Source organism: Loxodonta africana, chromosome 4, assembly GCF_030014295.1.
Source record: "Loxodonta africana isolate mLoxAfr1 chromosome 4, mLoxAfr1.hap2, whole genome shotgun sequence".
Classification (NCBI taxonomy): Eukaryota; Metazoa; Chordata; class Mammalia; order Proboscidea; family Elephantidae; genus Loxodonta; species Loxodonta africana.
The window spans coordinates 104,242,947-104,270,151 of NC_087345.1; the positions used below are offsets into that span (position 1 = coordinate 104,242,947).

The 27,205-nt window shown below is 36.6% G+C and overlaps 1 protein-coding gene across 2 annotated transcripts in view; it reads left to right on the forward strand.

Annotated features, from left to right (window-relative positions):
- CPNE8 (copine 8) overlaps positions 1-27,205 on the forward strand; it is a 281,410-nt gene that overhangs the window by 75,167 nt on the left and 179,038 nt on the right. Inside the window, exons 5-6 of one of the 2 annotated variants that reach the window (XM_003405719.4) lie at positions 7,986-8,025; positions 22,700-22,776. In XM_003405719.4, coding sequence (XP_003405767.2) covers positions 7,986-8,025; positions 22,700-22,776 — 117 coding nt within the window. Of the gene's footprint in view, positions 1-7,985; positions 8,026-22,699; positions 22,777-23,276; positions 23,321-27,205 lie in introns of those variants that run through there. The other variant, XM_064284393.1, reaches the window with a different exon arrangement.

A 27,205-nucleotide genomic window follows, 5' to 3' on the forward strand; every position in this document is an offset into this window, starting at 1 on the left:
ATTCTCTGCTACATGCTTGTTGAAGAAATAGTGAACAATTTAACCAAGTAGAAATGCTGTGCAGAATATATAGAAGTTCTATCAAACCATCCCACGCTTAAATAGGTTTCTTATAAATTCTACGTATACTCCAAGGTGCCTCAGCCACTCCCATGGCTCATGTCTCTCAATTCTTTAAGTTTCTGTAAGCTGTTCAATAACATCTTTGTGGATCTCTGTGTAGATATGGGTTCCTTTTATCCCTTGTTGTTAGTTGCCGTTTTGTCAGCGCTGATTCCTGGTGACCTTATATACTACAGAATGAAATGTTTCACTGTCTTATGCCATCTTCATGATCTGTAATATGTTTGAGCCCATTGGTGTGGCTATTTTATCCCTTACCTGTTGCCTTTGAGCCCATTCCACCTCATGAAGACCCCATGTGTTTCAGAGTAGAAGTGTACTCCATAGGGTTTTCAATGGCTCACTAGTTTTCAGATGGTAAAGTGCTTGACTGCTAACCCAAAGGCTGGAGGTTAGAGCCCACCCAGAGGTACCTAGGAAGACAGGCCTGGCGATCTGCTTGTGCTGGGTAACAGCCTTGGAAACTCTATGGAACACAGTTCTACTGTGACGTACATGGGGTCATCATAAGTCAGAACTGACTCAAGGACAACTAACAATATAAAATCTTACGGAAGTAGATTGATCACCAGACCTTCCTTCTGTGGTATGGCTGGGTGGCCCTGTTTTTGTTAGGCACTATCTAATCTAATCTTCCCTGGGTGTTAGAGCCAGCATTTTAAATATTCTTGTTACTTTGATTCTGAATCAGACATATTCAAGGATTATCTTTAAAGTCAATTCCCTGTCCATAGAGAACACTGGAGTCAGTCTGTTTATAAGGTATTTTGAATTATGTAATTTTTGTTCCACAAAGATGAATTGTGGTGATTGTTGAAGTATCTGGATACTGTTAAAAGGAAATTCTGTTGGGGGAAAAGTATACTGCTGACTTTTGGTTGGCAGCCTGAGCTCTTAACCACTGCACCGCCAGAGCTCCACTGTTTATTGTAGTATTTATTTAATTTATCAAAATACAAGTCGTCCTTGACTTACGATGGGGCCCCATTCCCACGACTCTGTTGTAAGTTGATTCTGATGTAAGTCGATCACTTTTTTTTTTTAGTTTTCATTATTATTGCCTTTTATTATCAGAATCTTTATAAATCCTGCCTTTGAACATTTGTGAGTGAACATCTGAGAACATCAGCAGATTACTCACTGCAACATTGTACATAGTAAAGATTACTAATGATACTATGTACCAAAAAAAACAAAAAAAAACCCAAAAGGTCATGAGTACGGTTTGTCATAGCTTAAATACATGGTAAATCGGGGACTAGCTATAACTAAAAGGAGTTTATGAATATCACAAATACTAAAAAAGATAAATATCTTATTTTAAACAGCTGAAAAAATAGTGTAACATGCTACTACAATTTATACTTTTTTTATAATAAAAGCTATCAATATTTGAAAAAGTCACAATTTACTTTATAATATACAAAAATGTTATCGTGTTAATAGTCTAACTTCTCATTTTCTACTAAAATATATCCCATAAAATAATCTCCAGTGCTTCTGTTTAAAAAAAGCAGAATTTTTGTACCAGGCCCTTTCCTTTGAGAGTTAGAGGAGTACTAGGTATTCATTATATTTATCAAATGTCATGGATTGAATTGTGTCCCCGCCAAAATATGTGTCAACTTGGTTAGGCCATGATTCCCAGTATTGTGTGGTTCTCCTCCATTTTGTGATTGATATAATTTTCCCGTATGTTGTAAATCCTAATCTCTGCCTGTGGTTAATGAGGCAAGATTGGATTATGTTGAAGAGGAGTAGGGTGGAATGTAACACCCTTGCTCAGGTCTCATCCCTGATCCAATGTAAAAGGAGTTTCCCTGGGGTGTGGCCTGCCCACCTTTTATCTAACAAGAGATAAAAGGAAAGGGAGTGGCCAGAGAGTTGGGGACCTCATACCACCAAGAAACAGCACAGGGAGCAGTGTGTGTCCTTTGGACCCAGGATTCTGATGTGGAGAAGATCCTAGTCCAGGGCAAGACTGATGACAAGGGCCTTCCTCCAGAGCTGACAGAGAAAAAATCTTCCCCTGGAGCTGACGCCCTGAATCTCGACTTCTAGCCTACTGGACTATGAGAGAATAAATTTCTCTTTGTTAAAACCATCCGCTTGTGGTATTTCTGTTATAGCAGCACTAGATAACTAAGACATTGAACAGTATTTATTATGTCCCCATTTGGTTCTGCTTAGAAACTGCTTTCCAAATAATAAAGATGAGGCTTCTGAGAAGAAAACCTGATGTATAATGTAATGCGTTCATAACTGCATTTATCATGGAGGGTATATACAATATTGTTATTCAAAACAAACATATGAAACAAGGAGAATGCACTTAATTCTCCCATTGTTTAGGGCCTTCATTGCACTTGTTTTTAAGAATTTTTCTTCTTTCACACCAGCATGGTGCACCATTAATTTTTATCCTTAAGTAGCCACTATTTCATGATTATTTGTTCTTTCTCTCTCCCTCCCTTTTTCATTCATCTGTACTGTTTTCTCTCATTTAAAAGTGATACATATTTACTATATACCTTAAGTTATATAGGCAATTAAAAATTAAAAGTTTCCTTTGATCCTTATTCAAAAAAAAAAATGGAAATGATTCAGTGTACCATATTTTACGCAAATAACGCCTGCCTTCTACATTTGTTTGCCAACCATGCTGTTCCCCCACAAGGTATTTTTGTAAGCACTGCTATACCAATACTTTTTTAAATGTTGCTGTAAGAAAATTAGCATAGGGTACTTATGAAAATACCTCGCAGGGAGAGAGCACAGTTGGCAAACAGAAGGTGTGCATTATCTGTGTAAAAATACGGCACTTGCAGATATTTGCTTTAAAATTACAATAAAAATCGTATGAGAATCTAATGTTAGGATATGAGAATCTCAGTAAATATTTTTTCCAGTAACTTGTATTTTTCAGTATCTTTCTATGCCACTAAATACACATAAAAACAAAAACCAAATCTATTACTGTTAGGTCAATTCCAACTCATAGCAACCCTATAGGAAAAAGTAGAACTGCCCCACAGGGTTTTCAAGGATTGGTTGGTAGATTTGAACTGCTGACCTTTTGGTTAGCAGCTGTAGCTCTTAACCAGTGCACCAATATATCTCATCGATTTTAATGGCTGTATAGTTTCCATTGTTCAAAACAAATACAATTTATTCAACCAAACATTTTCTTATGGACATTTTGGCTGGTTCCATTTTTACTATTATATAAATGTAATCCTGCAGTGAGTATTCTTATATGCAGATCTCAAATCTTTTATTTTATTTTTTTGGAGGATAAATTATTCAGGGAGCCCTGGTGGCCTCAGTGGCTAAGCATTCGGCTGCTAACCAAAAGGTTGGTAGTCAAACCCACCAGCTGCTCCACGGTAGAAAGATGTGGCAATATGTTTCCATAAAAATTACAGCCTTGGAAACTCCATGGGGCAGTTCTACTCTGTCCTGTAGTCGCTGTGAGTCAAAATCAGCTTGATGGCAGCAGGGTTTAGATTTGGTTTAAATTATTCAGAATCAAATGTTAGGATACAAGGGTTTGGACAAACCCACTGACTGGTTCTAATCTTTGAGACCAACTTAGAATTCCTATAAGCTTTATTACTTTTCTGAACTCCTGGTCTGGTTTTTAGCTCTGGTTTTTAGAACCATCCGTCTGTTTTGTTTTCGCTGTGTGCCCTGTCACCACCATGAGCACCTCCTCCTAGGTCACTGTATTTACCTTGTTTTGCCACACCATTGCCTCACTTTGACCCTCCTTGTTCTGGTTTCTTCCACCCATGGCCTACTCAAGATTCATCACCTGATACTCATAATTATTAATGGTGCTTTCAGAAGGATGATAGCAGCCAAATGTTAGACAATAAGAGCAGCAAACATTGAGAGAGCTGAACTAGTCATTGTACAGAAGAGAGAAAGCAAAAGAAAGATTTCATGTACAGAGGCTTCTTACACAGAGGGTAGTGATCGCTTTGTCATCTCTGCTGAAGAGGAGGCTATGGAAGCTAATGGACTTTAAGTACTACTAAGAGTAGTAGAGTGTCCAGTTCAAGAAATGAACACTCAGTGCTGGTCAGGTCTCATTTAAATATGATGTCTATGTCAGTGAATGGCATTTCAAGAATCATTTTGACAAATGAGTGAATCCAGAGGACCATAAATTAGGTTAGGGAGACACCGGATATTTATATCAGATGCTTGACAAGCTTACTAGAAATGTTTGATATGGGAAGGAATTTAGATAGGGCATTGATAGAAATTAAGGTACTTCTCTAGTGTTTAATGATGAATCAGCAGTGTTGTTTAATTTCACCTGTGGATGTTTCAGAGAAATAAAAACAAATCAGAAAACAAAATTTCAATACATTGCGTTGTGGGAATATGGAACGAAGGCATATATAAGGGATTTAATACATTTCAGTTGCTAATATATTCCAGTTTATTAATCAATGAAATGATTACAGAAGCTCATGAAGCTAGAGAGTATATATTTTGTGAACACAGACAAGAAGAGGCAATTCTGTGATAACAATGCTACCACTAAGTCATTTCATTCTCACATTTAGTCATGTTTAATTCACCAATTTTATGAAGTGGTGTTACCTAATGAGCACCAATAAAGGGTTCATTAGTCTAGATTTGACTTACCTAGCAAGTTATTTTCCTCCCTGATAAATGGTGATAATTTTGAGATGTATGATATTATTATAACCTGTTTTTGAAGGGTCTTCACACTTTGGGAGAAAATAAGTAGTTTTATTTCTTCCAATGTTTTCTCAACACTCAATACCAGTTTTCTCCATTGGTTAAGGTCTCCCATAACAACGTCAAGATCTAATTTTATGACTTTTCAGCTGCTTTCATTTATTAGAACATTTCATTTTGTTAATTGTTAGGTACTCTTTACTTTAAAATTTAATGTCAGATTTAAATGAGAGCTCTTCACTTCCTTCCCCTCCCTCCAGTTGAAGGCATTGTTCCAGCAACTTGCGGAAGAGAAGGGGAGCAGAAGATCAAAAAGACAGGGGATTTGGAGGTGGAGAGGTGGGTCTCCCACCTTCTGACATCTCTAGACCTTATGTGGTCAAGTACCTTGCTTGTCTTGCTCATTGTAGAGGAGAGACTAAAAAAGACATTGTTTCCATGTTCCTTAGCTCTTAGGAAGCACTTTCCAGAGCTTTCATGTTATGTTCTCTTCCGTTGGCAGCCCCAGGGTGGACCTGCAGACAGGCTCTGTAGCTCAGCAGCATCTGATTGGGGAACCAGATGCTGGTCTCATCTTCTTGCAGGCACCATGGATTTCGAGCTCCCTTTCACTTGGCTTTGAGGAAAGAATCTCCTCCCCACTTGCCAAAAGGAGGGGGTAGCCTGTCACCTTATGAGTGCTGCACTCATCATAATGCCAAGGACCAGTTCCAGGCTGTTAGGAGTAGGGTCTGCCCTAAGCCTAGTGACTTACCAGCTGCTCTGAGCTAAGCGAGAGAGAACACTTAGCATCTTTTGTTTTCAGCTTTGGGCTTTTGTTGCAATCTAGAAACAGGAAAAATCCCAGTCACCATTTGTTACTCCCTTAGGACCCATTCAAATCAATTACTGCCAATTCAGTACTCTAGATGTTGTTAGCTGCTATTGAGTTGGCCTTGACTCATGGGAACCCCTATGCATGGTGCAGTGAACCACTACCTAGTCCTGTGCTATTCCGATGATCAGTTACAGATCTGACCATTGTAATTTATTGCCTAATTTTTAAGAAGTGGATCACCAGGCCTTTCTTTCCTTCGTCTGGAATCTCTTCTGAAACCTGTTTAGCACCATAGCAACACACAAGCCTCTAGTGATATGTGGTGACTACGCATGAGATGCATTGAGCAAGAATTGAAACCGGGTCTGCCACATGGGAGTCAAGAATTATATCACTTAACCACCAATGCCTCTAGTAATAAGTTCTTAATAACAGGATGACATTGTTTACAAAATTCCTGTTAGTAAATTTAGGCACAGTAGTAGAATGCAGCCTCCTGGGGGGAGACAACTGAGCTTCTTGTGTTGCAATGGACTCTGTCTTCCTTAGGGAGAATTTGGCAGTCGTAAACATACACACACATGCACATGTGTGTGCACACACAGTGTATAGTATTTATGTTCTGATTTGTGAGAGTGGGGACCAGAGTAATTGTGATACTTCTAGAAAAGTTAGAAGGAAAATTCCATTAAAAGAAAAAACGTGGTAATTTCAAAGGCATTGTACACCAATATATTAAAGTCTTCAGTAGTAGTGTGTAAATTGCATATTTTTGAGATAATATTTAAAAAAATTGTTAAATGCAGTGAAAGAGCATTATATTTGAAAATACTTAAGCTCTTTGTGATAACAGAACCTTTTTTTTTTTTTTTACTTCCTTTAACTAAACTGATCTACACTCAGCATGTTAGTTCTCCTACTTTCTGGAAGACTGTTTCCAGAGTAGATTCTTGAGAAGGAACCAGCAGAGCTATGCTTCACCTTTAATATTGATGCAGTTGCTGATTTCAGTCTCTTCCTTTAAAATTTTTGTCTTGTGTTTTTTTGAAGAAAAAATACTTTTCTTATAGTAACATCTGTAGATCTATAGTATCAAAAAAAAATAAAGAAAAGCAAACAAACCAGTTGCCACGAAGTCAATTCTGACTCATGGCGACCTGTAGGACAGAGTAGAACTGCCCCATAGGGTTTCCATGGATTCAAAATGCCGACCTTTTGGTTAGCAGCAGAACTCTTACCCACTGTACCACCGGGGCTCCAGATCTACGGTAGATATTGGCAAATGGCTGATTTAAAATTCTGGGCTACATCTATGGAGAGTGATCAGAATGTCCTGATGTGAAGGGGAGTAATTTGTAATTCATCTGAGGCAGGTATTTTCATCCCTCAATTATCAAGCTAGTTTGTGGCAAATGTCCTTTGCTAGGGAGTGAGTACGCCTCCCTCTGCCCATCACCAATGCACTCAGTGAACTCTGTTTCTTTGCTTTTTAATGATTGAGTTTTTTTTAAATGAAAAGACTCTTGTTATGTGTAAGAGAAGACTTTAATTAGCCTTTAATTAAAAAAAGAAAGGCAGTTAATTTTTGGTAGGAAGCTATGCACAAGGAATGTGAATTGGGAGAAAGACAGATTAGTTTGACTGTCAGCGATATCTCCACTTCTACAGACTCTTTAAATTGAGGGACTAAAGTGGCAGTGAGTGATGTCATCCCACTATATATCTAGGAAGTCATTTATTTCCAGCACTAACTGATTGAAAACAGAACATATAGCAGTCCTATACAAATGAGTTTCTCTTTCCAAAAAATACATAGTTTTCTTAAGTCTTGTAGTTAGGGAAAAGTAGTATCTTATTACTTTAGTCAATTTTCCAACAATAAATTTTGCATCCATAGTGTTTAAGATATTTAATAAGTATTATAATGGATACCGGTAACAGCCTGTTACCGGGACCTGTTTACGTTTTTTTTTTTAGTATTGAGAGAAGAGAGTTTTTTTTTTTTTTTAGAATTTTGAACTCAGCTGAACAGTATTAGAATACTGTTGATTCACAGAAAAGAGGAATTTTAAACTTATCAAAGAGCAGAATTGATAACTGAAAGTATTAGGACTTCTTCGGTCTATAGAAATAAAAGAACTCAGGGAATATGAATGCTACCATTGGCTTATAGGCCACACAGGTTATGAGAAACATAAATTTGCTAGGTTTTTCTCCCCATTGATTTTTTTTTCATTTTTACATTATTTATGTATTTTGAAAAATACTGGTATTTTTCTCTAGCTGTATTTTGTGGAAATAATTTAAATTTTATATTTTAATCTTTTAGGTATGATGTCGATTCAAAGAGCCCCAACTTGTCCAAACATGTAAGTTCATATTTTCATCTTGATTATATACATGAAACTTCGTATTTTATATTTTAATGATGATTATATAATATAAATTATAATATATGATGAACTATGACTAATATTTTTGATGGTTTATTAATATTAAAGTTTTACATCCATAACTTTTCTGGAATGTGATTGCATCATAAAAAATAAATGGCAATTTTGAAGAAACTTAGAATAACATTTTGGAAGAGCTTATTAAAATAAAGATTAAAAAAAAAATTTTTTTTTTCCAGTGAGTGAAATAGATTTTTTTCCTCCTCCTCCGCCTTCTTTTTTTTTTCCCCCAAAGAAATGATGACAGTTCCCTGTAATGTTTGAAGCTTGATGAGATTAATCAAGCGTGATGAAACAGTGAACCTGTGTCTTTTTGGGAAGCTTTACTTCTGAGAGAATGGGAAGTACTCTGGCGTTAGGTAAAGTGATTTGTTATGCTGCCTTCCTTGTAGTTAATTTGTTCAGTTAATTTGCTCAACACTATTTTTTGAATACCTCCTAATGTTCAGCACCATGATGGCTTCTGAGGCTATAATATGAAAAAAAATTGACATTCTCTGTCCTGAAGTCGCTTACAGCCTTTTTAGTTCCTGATCTCCCCTGCTCCCCATTCCTGTTTGGTCACCAGGCAACAATATTACCTGGGGAGGTTTCCAGGTTCAGGAGCAGTAGGGTTGTCAAAGCCAGGTAGATAAAAAGATGGAGATGGGAGGGGAGAGATGAGAGTGTGATATTCTGGCTAAGCACCGGTGGTACAACCCGCCTCTTTATTGACCTTTGCGGTTTGAATTTTTAGGAGGAGAGGCTGAATGGAGGTGAAAACAGCATTCTGAAAGGGCTTCAACTGAGTTCAAAGTATAATCTGAGTACATAGGTGTAGAATTGGCAGATGTGACAGGATTGGGGATAGGCTGGGCTAACATTTGTACCCTGAGGCTCAGGAGCATGAGATTTTTCACTTTTCCATTTTTGTAGGTTGTTAACTAGAATAGATGGGTATGTGGTTTCCAGTGTTGTTTGATGAGAAGGAATGTCATAAGTCAGAGAAGAGTGGGGATTTAAGGGGGGATCACAAGCTAGGAGAAGACATTTGGGGAAACTGGGAGCCTGGCTGTAATTGTAAAAATTACAATTAACTGCCGACTCCTTCATTAAGGGGATTATGGTATTTTTTTTTTTTTTTAATGAAGGATAGAGTAGAATCATGTGAAGCAATATTCAAAAAACAGTTCTATCTAGGTGATTGACTTTTCTTCAAATTGGGAAAAAAAAAAAAAAAAGCTCTAATAAGCTCGTTCCTCCCAGCCAGTAAAGTTCATTGCCATTGCCATGCCTCCTTCCTGCTCCGCAGGATGAGATTTATAGCATTGTGAGTCGATGTTTAAAACTTGCTTGCACAACTTTGTATTGTAAGTTTTCTAAATGTCATGGGAAGAATCAGAAAAGGAGTTACATTTTCTAGTCAAAATTGTTTTGTTGCAAGGAAAGAAAATACATTCGTTTATCTCACATGGAGGAGCATCTCATAAATGTGAAGCACAGCTTGTCCTCATCGGAACTGGAGCTGGAAACAGGGACATGGGTCAGGATTGAGATAGCTGTTTTCTCTTTCTGTCTGGGGCCACGTGTTCTCTTGACAGTGTGTGTTCTCTGAGCTTGTACTTCTCTCTGAAGGCCAGTTTTCTCAGTTTATTCCTCATTGTGCCCATGAGAAAATGACCCGAGCCCTGATTGGTAGACTTTCAAGTGTCCGCTATTTCTGAGTATAATTTCTGTGTTTCAGGGATCATAATAACTGGGCAGCTAAGGACTATTTCCAGGGGTTGGAATGAGTGTGAAAGTGGTAACATGTGATCTTTACCAATGTGGTTGGCTAGAGCTCAGGGAAGAGAGTAGTATATAGGTTAGGAAGGTATCTCAAACATGACTAACTATATCTTCTTCAATAATCAGCAATGATATAAATATTATTTATAAGAGATATGCTTCCCTAGAAGCCATGAATTTATATATCTTAAAAAATTCTTATGTAGAAGAGATTTTTTTCCTCCCACAAGAAAAGTTGTAAGTTGCCCCCATCCTAGAAATTCTTATCTTCATTCTACTTTACTCTCATGATATCTCTTTCACTGTCTCATCACCATACTTGTTTAAAGAACAGCCTGGGATTCTATGATAACTTCCTGCCTTTTCATTCCCTCTTCAACTTACTATGTTCTGGTCTTCCCTTCTGCTTAAACTGCTCTCACATAGGTAAGATCAAGATTTAGTGACCTCTTTCCATCCTTTACCTTACTTGACCTCCTCACACTTTTGCACACAATTGATGACTCTGTTCTTGAAATTCTCATCTCCCCTGATTTCCATAGAAAATTTTCCCTTGTTTTTTTTTTCTACCTCTGTTTTAATTCATCTATCATTTTTTCATAGCTTCTCTTATTCCTTAATATTATTGTTTCTCATGTTGTTATTTTCAATTTTCATCTCATCTCAAAATATAAGCTTTAATTGGGAGTTTTCAACCCTTTCCATTCCTTATCTGTAACTCCTGGATATCTATCCATACCTATCCCTCAGCAAGTCCAAGTTTCCATCTGCTTATTAAATAATGCCTAATAGATGTTTCACAGAAGGCTAAAAGTCAAATATATCTAAAGTTCATAATCTTTTCCATCTCAATCTTGCTGCTTGTCTGTATTATCTATCTTGGAAATTATGATTGACACAGTTTAGTTAGTTAGAAAACTTGGATGCATTTTGAACCGTCTTTTTCTGTCACATACACCACATCTAATATTAATTCTAGCAAAGAATTATTTCTCTTTCTCTCTCCTTCTATTTTCTCTTATGTTACTCTCTTAGTTCATATTTTTATTACCTTTCTCCTGAACTATTGTAGTAGCCTCCTATGGATTTCATAGTCTATATTATCTCACATTTGCAATCTATCATTTACATTATTCTCTGTGTTATATTAAATGTATTTAGAAGACAAGTCAAATTACTTAATAAGCACCTAAGCTGGGTGAAGACTGTAAAAAAAAAAAAGGGGGGTGGGGGAGTAGGACATGTGTTTTTGAACAGTTCCAAGAATTACCTTGAATTTTTCCAAAACTGCCTTTAATATTTGTTAGAAATTAATAAAGTATCCAAGTACAGATTTGAGATAAGAGCACATATAACTTATTCAACCAAAAAGGAATTCATGAGGCATTTGAGAGATCAGAGGAGCCAGTAAACAAGCAAAGTCTATTCCCTGAAGATATTAAGAGTATGATTGTCTGTCTGCCTGCCTATTTTGCAAACTGAAATGTAAACTGGAACCTTTTAGGAAAGACTGATAAGTGCCCAGGCACTTATCTTCTACAAAAGGGATTTTGTAGCAAGAGAGACTCCTTGAATTAGCCATAATAAAATATTTTTTTCTTCATTTTCATTTCTGGTAATTAAGAGCAAAACTTTTTTCAAGATGACTTCATTTGCTTTTCAGTACTAAAAGATCTTGGATCAATTTTTTATATTCTTGGGAAAAGTGGAGCTATAATATTGAATTGTACCTTGCATTTCTAATATTGCAAGTGAATATGAAGGGAGTGGGACACAAAGAAACGGCATCACTTTAGTTGTTTCTGTTGAGGGTCAGAAAGTTTTCAGTGGGAAAGCATTTTACTCCAGGGGAAGCCTTATGGAATCCAGGGATATATTCATTTAGAAGATTTATCTCTTTTATGATTCTCTGAGGAAGTACCTTTGCTAAAATATATTTTCCTGCATAAGTGTTAGGCCTTGTGAATAAAACATGGCATTTTAAATTCCAGGCTTGTTCTCTAAGGTGCCAGTGTACCCACTCATCTTAATGCCATTAGCAGAACTACATAGCATACTTTCATTAGCATAACTTAATTGCATCAGCAAAATCATTAATGAAAAGATTAATAACAGGCTCATAATTGGTATGCCTAGAATTCTGCTTAGTGTTTTAGACCAGATGATATTGAAACTGTACTTTGTGTACTAAATTTTCATACCCACGAGGCAATCAGAAATGCATATATTCACTTGCTTGATCTTGGAAGATTGCCATTAAAATCTTTGCTTCAGAAGTGTTAGTGGCTCACTGCATTATTTTGGCCCCAAAGCACTAGCCTTTCATGAAGGTGTGTGTGTTCTTAAATATATTACCTAAATATGCACACAAATGGGCATATATAGATCAGTTTTATTTCAAAATTTCATTTGAAAGTCAATTGTCTGGACCAAGAAATGCATTTTTTTCATAGGAATAGATTTATAACTGGAATGAGATTCTTTAATTAGAATACAAAGACAAATTTTATCCATATATAACTAAACTGAATTCTAATATGTATATCTTCTTATAGTCATTCAGGTAATAAATGTATGCCAGACAGTATTCTTGTGATGGGGATATAGCAACAAATAAGACAAACTATTGTCCCTGTTTTAAAATAGCTTACATTTTATTTCTCTAGGGTGTATTCCGAGGAGTGGGATTTCTGGGTTGTATGGTAGTTCTATTTCTAACTGTTTAAGATAACGCCAGATAGATTTCCAAAGTGGTTGTACCATTTTACATTCCCACCAGCAGTGTATAAGAGTTCCAATCTCTCCGCAGCCTCTCCAACATTTATTATTTTGTGTTTTTTGGATTAATGCCAGCCTTGTTGGAGTGAGATGGAATCTCATCGTAGTTTTAATTTGCACTTCTCTAATGGCTAATGATCGAGAGCATTTTCTCATGTATCTGTTAGCTGCCTGAATATCTTCTTTAGTGAAGTGTGTGTTCATATCCCTTGCCCACTTCTTGATTGGGTTGTTTGTCTTTTTGTGGTTGAGTTTTGACAGAATCCTATAGATTTTAGAGATCAGGCGCTGGTCTGAGATGTCATAGCTGAAAATTCTTTCCCAATCTGTAGGTGGTCTTTTTACTCTTTTGGTGAAGTCTTTAGATGAGCATAGGTGTTTGATTTTTAGGAGCTTCCAGTTATCTGGTTTCTCTTTGTCATTTTTGGTAATGTTTTGTATTCTGTTTATGCCTTGTATTAGGGCTCCTAAGGTTGTCCCTATACAACCCAGAAATCCCACTCCTCGGAATATACCCTAGAGAAATAAGAGCCTTCACACAAACAGATGTATGCACACCCATGTTTATTGCAGCTCTGTTTACACTAGCAAAAAGCTGGAAGCAACCAAGGTGTCCATCAGCGGATGAATGGTTAAATAAATTGTGGTATATTCACACAATGGAATACTATGCATCGATAAAGAACAGTGACGAATCTGTGAAACATTTCATAACATGGAGGAACCTGGAAGGCATTATGCTGAGCGAAATTATTCAGAGGCAAAAGGACAAATATTGTGTAAGACCACTATTATAAGATCTTGAGAAATAATATAAACTGAGAAGAACGCATACTTTTGTGGTTACGAGGGAGGGAGGGTGGGAGAGGGTTTTTTACTGATTAATTAGTAGATAAGAACTGCTTTAGGTGAAGGGAAGGACAATACTCAATACATGGAGGGTCAGCTCAACTGGACTGGACCAAAAGCAAAGAAGTTTCAGGGGTAAACTGAATGCTTCAAAGGTCAGCGGAACAATGGCGGGGGTTTGGGGACCATGGTTTAAGGGGACTTCTAAGTCAATTGGCAAAATAATTCTATTATGAAAACATTCTGCATCCCACTTTGAAATGTGGCGTCTGGGGTCTTAAATGCTAACAAGCGGCCAACTAAGATGCATCAATTGGTCTCAACCCACCTGGAGCAAAGGAGAATGAAGAACACCAAGGTCACACGATAACTAAGAGCCCAAGAGACAGAAAGGGCCACATGAACCAGAGACCTACATCATCCTGAGACCAGAAGAACTAGTTGGTGCCCGGCCACAACCGATGACTGCCCTGACAGGGAGCACAACAGAGAACCCCTGAGGGAGCAGGAGATCAGTGGGATACAGACCCCAAATTCTCATAAAAAGACCATACTTAATGGTCTGACTGTGACTAGAGGAATCCCGTCGGTCATGGTCTCCAAACCTTCTGTTGGCACAGGACAGGAACCATTCCCGAAGACAACTCATCAGACATGAAAGGGACTGGACAGTGGGTAGGAGAGAGATGCTAATGAAGAGTGAGCTAATTATATCAGGTGGACACTTGAGACTGTGTTGGCATTTCCTGTCTGGGGGGGGGATGGGTGGATAGAGAGAGTTGGAAGCTGGCAAAATTGTCACGAAAGGAGAGACTGGAAGGGCTGACTCATTAGGGGGAGAGCAAGTGGGAGTATGGAGTAAGGTGTATATAAACTTATATGTGACAGTCTGACTTGATTTGTAAACGTTCACTTGAAGCTCAATAAAAGTTAATAAAAAAAATAACAAAGTGTGTTAAAATAAAATTATATTGCAAAGAAAAAAATAGCTTACATTTTAGAGTTCGAAGAATTGGGTGGGACAGATTTACTCGGTGAACAAAACTGCAACTAAAAGATTAATTTATTTTCTTTATAGCACTTACATTAATAAGATGTTGATATGGAGAGAGAGTGACTGAGGAAGCAACATTAGCTAAAAGCTTAGGTTTTCCTTAATCAAGCAACGTGGTTCTGCACCATTCTCACCCTGAGTGTACTTATTGATGAGAAGGACAGAGCTATTACACATCTAGGGGCAATGCATTTCAGGCACAAGGAACAGTGCAATGGCATTGAGTCAAAAAGAGCTTGGAATCGTGGCATGACAGAAAAATGCCTACCATGTATAAAGAATTATGAATGATGAGAATGAAATGAAGTAGTTTGGAGAAGCTACATAGGATTCAGATGATGTAGAGATTTTTTGGCCATGGTTTAAAAAATTTTTTTTTAGATTTTCTTTTCTTTTCAATGGATGTCACTGAAGGGTTATAAGTAGGTGGATAACATGATCTTATTTATGCATTTAAATGATGCCTGTGGCAGCTGAATTGGAGAATAGAATTGGGCAAGCTGACTAAATCAAGGAGACCAATTTTAAGGCTGTTGTAATTTGACTGTGTGAGCAACATTTTGGTGGCTGTATCCATCAAAGTGGCAAGATGTAGTCATCTTTGGAATATATTTTGATGGTATGATTGCTGATGACTTGGATGTGAGATGTGAAGGTAAGAGAAATTAGAATGACTTATAGGTTTTTGATGAGAGCAACTGGATAAATGGGAGCATGCTATTTATTTCAATGGGGAAGAATTGGCAAGAAAGGGATTGAGGCAAAGGTGAAGACTGAGAGATCATTAGTCAGGCAGAGATCATGTCAAGTTGGAGACCCCAATGAGGACGCAACTGGAAATATTGATTAGGCCATGTCTGGAGACTAAAGATATAGATTTGGAAACTATCAGTCCTTAGATCTGGAACCAAATCAAATTATCTAAAGAAAGTATAAATGGAGAAGAGACCCTGATAGAATGTTGGGGGAACTTCAGCATTTAGAAATTTGGTGGAAGAAGAGTAGCCAGAATCAGCAATTTAGGAGGCCAGTCAAGTCATGCCACTTTCTGATTCAAAACACTCCAGAGGCTTTCCTCCACACTTAAGATAGAACTCACAGCCTTTGATGTGGCCCCTGGTCACCTCCTCTCTGACCACTCTCTTTCTTGCTCGTTCTGCTCCAGTCCACTGACCCTCTTGCTTTTCCCTGGATACCCAAAAAACATTCTTGTCTCAGGGCCTTTGTTATTGATTTTTCTCCTACCTGGAAGCTTTTGGCCCAAATATTCACATGGTTCTCTCACTCAGGTTACACAAGTTTGTACTTAATTGTCATCTACTGAGATAGGACTTCCCTAAACACACTGTGTAAAAGAGCATTCTGTGTTATTCTCTGGGGTTCCTGGGTAGTGCAGATCGTTAAATGCTGCAATACTGACCAAAAGGTTGGAAGTTCAAATCCACCCAGTGACACTTTGGAACTAAGGCCCAGAGATTTTGTTCTGAAAGATCACATCCTTGTAAACCCTGTGGAGTGCGGTTCTACTCTGCACACATGGGGTTGCCATGAGTTGGAACTGATTTGACAGCAACTAACAACATGTAGCATTCCTTCTGGCCCTTGTTAGATGATAAGGGCTAGCCTTATAACCATATTCAAGGTAAAGTATTTAGGACTGATAGTCTATAAGTGGATTATGGTTTCCATTTGCATTTTCAATAGGGTCTCAGAGTATGTCTTAGACTTTCAGACATAGTCGGGGAGACAGGTTTGATAACAATATCTTCGGCACTCGTTAAGTTATGTTAGTTGGGCTTTTGATTCCATGCAAAATTGGTCCGTCTACAGGACTTAGTATTTAATAATGATATTGTGTGATAGTATTGTTATATTTAATATTATTATTTAATAATGCCATACTGTATTTTCCACCATTCGTCTATCAGTTTGTAGTACTGTGGTGGCCTGTGTGTTGCTGTGATGCTGGAAGCTGTGCCACCAGCATCAATACCAGCAGGGTCACCCATGGTGGACAAGCTTCAGCACAGTTTCCAGACTAAGACAGATTAGGAAGAAGGATCTGGTGGTCTACAGAAAAAATTGGCCAGTGAAAACCTTATAAATAGCAGCAGAACATTGTTTGATATAGTGCTGGAAGATGAGCCCCCCAGGTTGAAAGGCACTCAAAAGATGGCTGGAGAAGTGCAGCCTTCTCAAAGTGGAGTCAATCTTAATGACTTGGATGGAGTCAAGCTTTTGGGACCTTCATTTGCTGATGTGGCACTACTTAAAATGAGAAAAAACAACTGCAAGCATCCATTAATAATTGGAACATAGAATGTATGAAGTATGAATCTAGGAAAATTGGAAATTGTCAAAAATGAAATGCAACGCATAAACATCTCCCTCATTTGGACTTTTAGCAAGTAGGAGATATTTTGAAAATCAGCAATTGTGCTTGGTGAAAAGAAATAAAATTTAGCTTTAGAATTCCCTTTGTACTTTGACAGTGAAATTTTATTTGTAGTTTAACTACTGATGTCTAAATTTAGGAGTGTTTATTGACCTCCTGGGGGTAGGATTAGCATTTTTGGTTTGTAAATAGATCCATTCGTTAAAAAGACAAATCCTTGCTTTGAAAAAGAAAGTTGCGTTGTAATAATGTTAAAACGTTACAAATTGTTCTATGAAAATGTTGAATCTAATTGTTCCATGTTGAGTTTGCCTCATGGCTAATAGCATGTAAGTACACTGTTGTTGTGTGCCACCAAGTTGATTTAGACTTATAATAAGTGACCCATACTACAGAGTAAAGCTGCCCCATAGGGTTTCCAAGGCAGTAATCTTTACAGAATCAGATGCCGCATCTTTTTCCTGCAGAGCGGTTGGTGGGCTCAAACTGTTGACTCTCTGATTAGCAGCCAGTGCTGAACTTCTGTACCACCAGGGCTGCTTGTAGATATACTAGTAACCATTAAGAAAGCAGCAGTCACTACGGAAACAAAGAAGTACCCTGTTCGATTATTATAAAAGATTGCCATATTACTGTATGGTACATACTATAAGTCAGACTTCAATCTTTATAGTTGATGTGATTAATATAAATTAATTAAATATAAAGAAAGTAAAAAATATTAGCTTGAATACCAACAATAAAATATTAGCAGGTAATGCAACAATAAAATTTTCACAAGTAATACAAAGTTTGTTTCCTTATTACAGTGGTAAAATATTCTGAAAGCAAGGTTGTCTGTATAACTTACTTTCTCTTGTCTTGACTGCCTTAGTGTGAAAGTGCTAAAAATCGGCTAAATGACCACAAAATGGGTAGAAGTAATAAGAAGGAGACAAATCATGGAGCTATCTTATCAAGAAATTAAATGATTACTTCTTTAACAGTCAACTGTACCGCACTACTGTGCTATATTAAAACAGGGCTGTCAAAAAACCCATTTCAATATCTTTTAATCTAAATTATCTATTAACTAGGGTAATTATATTTTCAGATATTCACTTCATAAAAGAAGAAAGACATTTAAAGGTTATCCTTGTAGCCCTTTTAGGGGAAAGATGTCACACTATCAAATGCTTTTGAAATTGGTTATAAATGATGCTAATGATAAGCTCCACGTGCTGATTAGCTTTGTAATAGAATAGAACTCATAAACTTCACTGACAGTTAATGCTTCCTGCTTCATCGTACTATTGTTTTTAAAATGTTATTCTTTTACTCATATATGTTTATATGTGTATTAGTTTATATCTAAAATGAGTTGGTGTGTAAGAATAAGATAGATTCCAATTTTATAAAACTCACTTAGAGTGAGCATTTGTTGAAGTTATATTATTTTGTTCAAATTATTATAGTATCCACAATATTAGAAGCTGGTTGAAAGTAGTAAGTTCTGAGTATATAGTAATATTCTGTTAACCCCTGAGGAATAGGGAAGAGGAGGGAGGCAAATGTTTATTAGGAACTCACTATGTTCCAAGCATCGTTCTAAGTGCTTTGCAGATATTTTATTATTTTGTCCTCCCAACAACCTATGAGGTTGTTATGCCTAGTTTTTGGATTAGTAAACTAAAACATACAGACGTTAGAAATAGTTCAGCCAGTGTATGAACACAGTCAGTATAGACCCTTACAGTCCTCACTCTTGAAGAGTATTTTATACTATGCAAGCTACAATACAAAATAAAATTTAAAAGTCATATGTAGCACATGCAGATGAAGGAAATTGATAAAAATTGATACAAAAAATAATAAAGTAATAAAATTGAAGGAATTAGAATAGTATGCTCATGCATACTGATCAAGTAGACACTCCCCTGAATATAAACGGAAAGGAAAGAGAAACATAAAAGTGTATAATAATCAGTTGGAACCTTGAGTATAGCAATGTTTCCTTGGATTTTGAGCTGGGGGTTATATTAGTAGCAATTCTAGATTTAAATATTTACATGAATTACTCGACCACTCCGTCTGATTTGCTGATGTGCTTTTTTTTTTTTTTTTTTACTACCGATACGATGTGAAACTCATACTATTGTTATCAAGCTTTGCATTGCCATGCTCTCTGCTTTTTTTGTGACCCTTCAACCTTTCACTGTTAGGTCTTTCAGCTTCAATACCAGCTTATTGGATTCAGGGTAATTTTTGGATACTTTTTGAAAGTGGTGGAATGAATCCTATATACCAACAAATATGGTTTATGCTCAGATTTCTAAACTAAGTTTTATCAGTCTAATATTTACATTATAAATAAAAGTTTATTAATTTAACAAATATTTATTGATCTCATAGTTTGGAGAGAGTCCAGTAATTAAAATGATTGAATATGTTGAAGCATTTTCTCCACCTCTACCTACTCTAAACTAGATTTGGACTGTGTGTGTGTATCAGAAGGATGGAAGGATGCTTAGATTTATTGTGACCTAATTAAAAGATCTTATCAACTGGAACACAGCACCATAGCAAGAAAGAATAAAGCAGTTTATATTATAACTACTTTTAGTTTTTATCTTTAACTAGAAACCAAAATATCTAAAAATATCCATTAAAGGACACTAGGTATGTTATAATTATTGTGTAAAATGCCTACATAGGTAATATGAGTCATTGAGATGGTTAAAATTGGATTCAATAGATTTCTAACACAATGGGTTGCTGACAAATATGGGCTGATTTTTGCATTGTGAGTAGTAAATGTCTTGTTTGACGGGAAGTACACAAACACAAACAGTCGTAAAACAACTACATGAATGCCACAATTATATGGGCAGAGTGTGCGATAACTATAGTATAATGTGTGTAGATTAATGCTATATTATTTTTGTCTACATTTTACTGATTTAATCATTTTAATTTCCTTCTGTTCAGCAATGATGATGTTTGTATTTTCTGTTTGCTGTTGTTTATTTAGCCTGATATGGACATGCTCAATATTTGTTTTGTTCTCTAATTATATTACCAAACTGGTTTTACTCAGGCCTTGGCCAAAAGCATTTAATATGTAGTTTGCAGCTGTTCATCAATGTACATACCCTTAGAAAAGAGTTCTAGAATCCCCAGGATGTGTTTTTTGCTGCTGACTTAGAATAAACCAAAAAACCCAAACCTGTTGCTGTTGAGTTGATTCTGACTCATAGCGACTAGTCCAAATCTTCAATATTGAGCTCTATGAGCTGCCATGAGACTTAGGGAAATTTAGGTTTGTTTTATAACTCTGTAAAATTATTTGTAAAATCAATTTTGAAATTGGTGGTGTTCTTGATGCTGTTGGGTGCCGTGGAGTCAATTCCCACTCATAGTGACCCCACGTGATAGGGTGGAAGTGCCCTGTAGAATTTTCTAGGCTGTATATGGATGCAGATCACCAGGTCTTTCTCCTGTGAAACCTCTGTGCGTTCTAACTGCCAGGCTTTCGGTTAGCAGCCAAGTGGCTAACTGTTGCTCCTTTGAAATTGGTAAAGACGTTATTATTAAGGATATTTAATTTAAGTATGTTAATGTTTTACTTTATCGTCCGTTTTTCCAATTTGAAAATAAAATTGAAAATGATTTCTATTTTACGATGGTATAGTCATTCTGTCAGTCACCAAGTTCTGTTCCAGAGTCATTTTCTCTGTGTCTTTCTTCTTCGCCCCTGCCTCGAATCCCTACCATGTGCAGAAACAGTTTACACCAGACCCTGTCATTTTTCCTTGGGCTATTCCCTACCGTTTGATACAACCTCAGTTTGGACCTTCACATTTGGCTTCTTATTGACTACTACCATTTCTGATTGATCTGGTGTCCAGTTTCTTTTTCTCATTCCTCAGTTAATTCTGCAAGCTGGTACTTGAGTAATCTTCTGGATGTACTACTCTAATGATGACCCTGCATTGCTGAGAGGCTTCCAGTTGCTTCTGTACCCCAAGGCTATAACCCAACTTCTTTTCCTTGCAGAGAGGGCCCTCCACAGTCTTGACTCTTTATTTCTACCCTTTATTCTTTAATCATTCTGTTCTTGCCTGTAACACTGATTTTTCTCCAAGACTAGAATGTCTAACTCTCTTCTCTCCACCAATCTAATTCCTACCTGGCTCTCAAGGTGTGCATCCTTTGGGAAAATATTCCTGACTATCTTAGTCTACAGTCTTTTATCCTCTTTAGATTTAGACCTCCTCCCTTTCTTTAATGAATGACATCGATTTTACTTTTGTGGCATGTTAGACTTTTATGTTTCATTCTCATTAGATTAGAAGCAGACGACAATATGACTTGGCATAGTGGTTAAGTGTGTAAGTCCTAGATTTAGACTTTTGGGTCCACACTGTGTCTCTGAGCAAGTTACTTACTTTCTTTATGCCTCAGTTCCCTCATCTGTAAAGTGAGGACAATACTAGTCCCTAACAATAAGATAGGAAGTATTGAGGTTGCCAGGATTAGAACACATCAAACAGCGCTCGGAACATCAGTAAGCTTTTGGTGTTTGCTATTTTTACTTGAGAGTAGTCATTTCCTTGTATTCCCCACAGAACGAAGTTTAATGCCCTATACAGTTAACAAATATATTTGTTGACTTTTATTTTGTTTAGTAAAACTGAAAAGAACATTTTGTTTCCTGTCGGTTCCAATCCATCCTTCTTGGGGCTTCTCCTGGGACAGTTTACTGCACAATGGTGGGAGGTCTGCCACCTTCGCCTTGAGGACAAAATGGTTCTTTGAATCATACATAAATTAAACACAAGGGTGTGTATCTCCTTTGAAACACTTCCATATTTTCTTGACCTACATAACCAGATGGTGTCTGAGCTCTTATTTTGTGGACCTGTGAAGTTGCATTGTATTTTTGGTATTGAAATTCTTAGCACCATATCAATCTAAAGTCAGAACATCTGAGTTAATCTTGGCTCTTTATTTACTGACTGTTTAATACATGGAAATTCAACTTTCTAGACTATTTGTTTCTATACTTGTAAAATGCGGCCTTTTATTTTGCAGGATTATTCTGAGTCTTGAAAATAGTACTCATTCAGTAGTATGTTAATGAACTTGATAATATAGTTAACACATTTTTAGGGTCTTACTATGTTCTAACTGAACCTTTAAAACAACTCTATCAAGGAGGTACTAACACGTTTTAGAGATGAAGAAAGTGTAGACTTTAAATACTTGCCCACTGTCAGAGGCAGTAAGTGGCAATGGTGGAATAGACACCTGGCAGTGTCTCAGAACCCCAGTGTGTTGCCACTGTATTACATTACCTCTCTTTAAGTAGTGCCAGTGTTGTTAGCCATCACTGTCATGTGCTCTTACGAATTGTCACCTCAGCCAACAGTTAAGTAGTTTCAGAGACATCTAAAATCGAGCTAATTGTGAATTCAAAACCTGGAACTTTTTTCCATTTTCATTTTACTTTAAAAAGTCAAAAGAAAAGAAATGCAGTGCCTGAAAACTCTGAATAACAAGGCCTCTCTATGATTAAAAACAAAAAAGGCTGTCAAAATTCATGAGAAAATCACATGCTAAAGTTAATACATGTTGAGCTTTATTTATTTTTGGAAGGTGGAAAATTCATTATTGCAGCAATGAAAATAATGTAAATATTCATATGTATAAAGTACATGGTAGAAACATGGTTTGGGAATGAGCTTTAATCTTTTTATCTCTTTTAGGACTTTCTGGGACAAGTGTTTTGTACATTGGGGGAGATTGTTGGTTCACAGGGAAGTCGCCTGGAAAAGCCAATAGTGTAAGTATTTTTTAATTCTGACAATGAAATGTCAACTCGTCAGTCCATTTGGGTGGTTTAGAATACATTGTTTAAGACCGAAAGTGGATTTTAAAATCTTATTTGAGTATTTTCTTCTAAAAAAAAAAATTGTGACATACTTGGATAATTTATTTCTTTTGTCATATGCCACGTTAAAAAATGTTCATAAGATTAAATGAGCACATTTATACAAGAAAATGAGTTGTTTTCTTTTTGCTTGTATGATTCATTCTTAGATTTAGTACTTATTGAAAAAGAGATTTTATTCTTTTGGATCAGGACTGTAAAATATGTAGCACTACCATTTATACCATGTGCTTAATAAATGTATTTTTGATGATTGAGATTTTAATGGTAATTATTACTACAAAATTGTTCTGTAGAGAAGGCAGTAAGTGTGTAAATGCTAAGAGAAGGTAACTGCTAAGAATTGCATCTTTTACCTTCACCTTCAATTCGGTAATCATGTTTCATTTTAGCTCAATTTCATGGGATGACCATATTTTCTCCAGTTTCAAATAAGGTAAATAATAATAAACTCTAGACATTTTCCCTATGCCTTTCCTCTGCCCATCTTTCTTCTTCTCGACCTCCTTCATCTTGATTATTTGAATTGACTTAACTGTTTATTAAATCAGAAGAGCTAGGTAGATTATTAGGGCAATTGAAGAGTTAACTGTAGTGCCCAAAGGTTTGGGGGAATTTCAAAATCTATTTCTTCACCAATCTTTTAAGAATCTCAAAGGCACAAAATGAAACCATACAAATCTGTTCACCTCTGACATCAAACACTTGAGATGACCCAGGCATCTTTCTCACACTCCCTGTGTAAAATTGAACTTTCCACTTGGTGTGTTTGGTGCTATGCCCAGAACTTCCCAAGTAATAAGTTTATGAATTCTAACTTCTTTTATTTAACTTGATTTTCTTAGAAAATTACTACCGAATGTCAGTATGAAAGCTTTTGTATATCACCTACCTTTTCAGAAGAGAATGTATAGTTTGTTTTCACATAATTATGATACTTGGAAGCTTATGATTCAAATATATTTATGCTCACTTTAATAAGTAAGTAATAAATGATATATGCTACCACATGAATCAGCCTTGACAATATTATGCTAAGGGAAATAAGCCAGACACAAAAAGACAAAGATTGTATGATTCCACTCATCTAAACTATCTAGAATGAGCAAACCCTTAGAGACAGAAAGTAGATTAGTGGTTATAGGAGTCTGAGAGGAGGGGAAATGAGTGTTATTACTTAGTGATTACAGAGTTTTTGTTTGGAGAAATGCAAAAGCTGTGGAATAGGTTGTGACTGAAGGTTATACAACATTATGAATGTAATTAATGCCATTAAATTTTACACTTAAAAATGTAAATTTTGTTAAATGTAAATATAAATTTTATGTTATATATAACATAAATTTTATGTTATATATGTTTTACCTTAGGTAAAAAAAAATTGAAAAAAAAGGTTTAACCAGTTAAAATGTTGATAAATGGGATTTAATGAGCTCTATGTGTCTGACCTCTGGGAAGAAAAGATTTTGGGAAATAAAGTGGCAGAGGAGTCTAAGGGCATCAGCATCTGGTGTGAGCTACTTGGAGTAAAGAGAATCACCACATTTTTGTATTACTGCCAAGTTTGGAAAGGTAGAAATTTGTGTGATTTGTGAGCTCACTTCCCAAGATAATGCGTGTTTCAAACTTTCCCTAAGTCCTCAGGAGGTTGGGTAGTCAAGAATATCCTGACTTCCTTCTTACAACTCTCACAGGCTTCTCATGCCCATGAAGCCACAGGTCTACTCTGTTGAGAGTAAAGTCATCTGATGGACATGTCAGTGACTTTGCTTGACTCACTTATACTTATTTTGGTTGTCTCTGCTAGCCCTGAAGGGTCCTACCTAAAATCTATATCTGACAATGTTATTCTGTTCCCTTATTTAAAAAATTGGGAATTCCCCATTGTTTATGTTTGTACTGCATACTACAGAATTGGTGTGGAATTGCTTTCTGAGCTTCCTTGGCCATTACTACCTATCCCTGGCATTCCGTGCCCCTGCCATTTGGAGTCCTTGTCAGCATTGCAGTCTTTACTGGCAGTGGCCTCACTAGGGTTGGTGTCACCCAGTGGGTAACTCATGCTGTCACCCCGCCTCCCTGTGAGCCTCCTCCCATACCAGGCTGTACAGAATCCTTAGTAATGTTTACTATCAATTTTAATTGTAGAATAATATGTAATAAATATAGTCATAAATTGCTTAAACATAATATTTTTTTGGATTATATGAATACTAACAACAAAATTGTTCTGTAAAGTCTTTCTACATTGAATTACAACATTATTAGTAATTGAGCAGAAGCCTTTTTTGATTTTTCTCCTTTAATTACTACTTTGTTCTTTAAAAAATTATTGATATAGGTTCATAAATACTAATTACCACAATATTGTAGCTAAAACGCCAGAAAATTTGGTAAAATCAGTGACTATAAAAACACCAGCAGCAACGGAAACAGCTGTGTGCTTGTAGTACATGCGGATGAAACCATATGATGTGAAGTGTCATTGTAATTGGGTAATAATGACAGCTCTCATGAGAGCACAATAGGAGGTTCAAAAAGTAAATTAGGATAGAGTTTTAGCCTTGTAGGCATATTGATACATGTAAGCTGGGGTTACAAAAAATGTTTTTGTTGTTATGACTACTGAGATATTTCTATAAAAAATAATAAATTTCTGCTGAAACACTGCACAAAAATTTTATAGACAGTCCTTTTGGTGTAACCCCCCCATGACAGTGTCACCCAGTGTGATCTACACCCCCCATACCTCTGTAGTGACACCACTGATTACTGGGAGCCTTTCCATATGCTTTTTGTTCTGCAGGATTCCAGCTAAAAACCCACTGTAGCCAAATTGATTCCTACTCATAGTGATCCTATAGGATAGAGTAGAACTGCCGCATAGGATTTCCAAAGCTGTAATCTTTACAGGAGCAGACTGCCATATCTTTCTCCCCTGGAGCAGCTCATGGGTTTGAACCGCTAACCTTTTGGTTAGCAGCTGAGTGCTTAGCCACTGCACTACTTGGTCTCCTTGGATTCCTGCTACCTCCTCTTTATCTGGAAAGCTCCTGCATCAATGGAGCTAGAATAACACCTTTCCTAGGATGTCTCTGCTAACCCATTCTTAACCCCCATTTGTAATCAGTCTTTGTCACTTCTGTGTTCCCATAGCCCTTAGCTCTAGTCGGGGCTAGAAAGGAGGTGTAAACAATCTTCTCCCAATAAATCAGGAGCTTTTTGTGAGTAAGAAAAAAAAAGTATGCAATAAGTAATCTGTGAAACAAATACAAATATTTTATTAAGTGTTTATCTAGCCTAGATTTAGGCCACCAGGATTCTTGAAATATTTCCAAATCTATCTTTTTAGCTGCAAAACAACAGCAATAACAAAAAGAATCAATAATATATACAATGCCATCTTAAAGATATCTTTAATGTTTTTCAGGAGAAAATAAAAGCACTTAAAGATTTTCTATTTCAGAGCAACAGAATAGAGATTTTTATGACATTGGCACTCATATTTTTAAATTGATAATTTTACTGAAAATTTTTAGCTGGTGTTATTTTCTTCATAAAAGGAAACCATCTTTCTAATTTTAAAAAACTGTTGGATTACATGGAATTTTTTCCAGTTGGAACTTGTGTTTATAGTGGACTTCAAACATGCTAAAAATTGATATGTTTATATTGATTGGGGTATGTGGTAAACACAAGATAGTATAAGATGTGGTCCTTGTTCAGCTGACCAACAATTCCCATTAGAGCCAAGAGAAAATAAATTCATGTTAAGAGGAGAAAATACTAGGCTGATGATTGGCAGAATATGCAAATGGCAGGAGTATTTGCTATGGTTGAATCATGATCATTTTACATAATCAGAAAGTGTGAGATGTCCTTTCAATTTTTCTCAGCTCTTGCTAAGGATGGTGTCTTAGGCTGGGCTCTCTAGAGAAGCAAATCCAGTTAAATGTATAAATATATAGCGAGAGAGAGAGAAAGAGAGAGATTTATATCAAGGAAACAGCTCAGCCGATTGTAGAGGCTGGAACATTCCAAGTCCATGGATCAGGATAGGACTTCTCCTGATGCACACAGCTGCAGGGGCTAGCGAACCCAAGATCGGCCGGCCGGTCAGAGAGCAGGACTCTTGCTCACAGGCTGTGAAGATGGACGAATCCCAAGATCGGCAGGCAAGACCATAAGCCTTCCCCTGATTCTTGTAGCACTGGAGAATCCAAAATCGGCAGGTAAACTGCTAGCTCAAATTCCAAGAACCAGAGATCAGATGAAGCAGCAGCAGCTGCAGGATCCAGAACAAGCCAAAAACCTTGGCAAG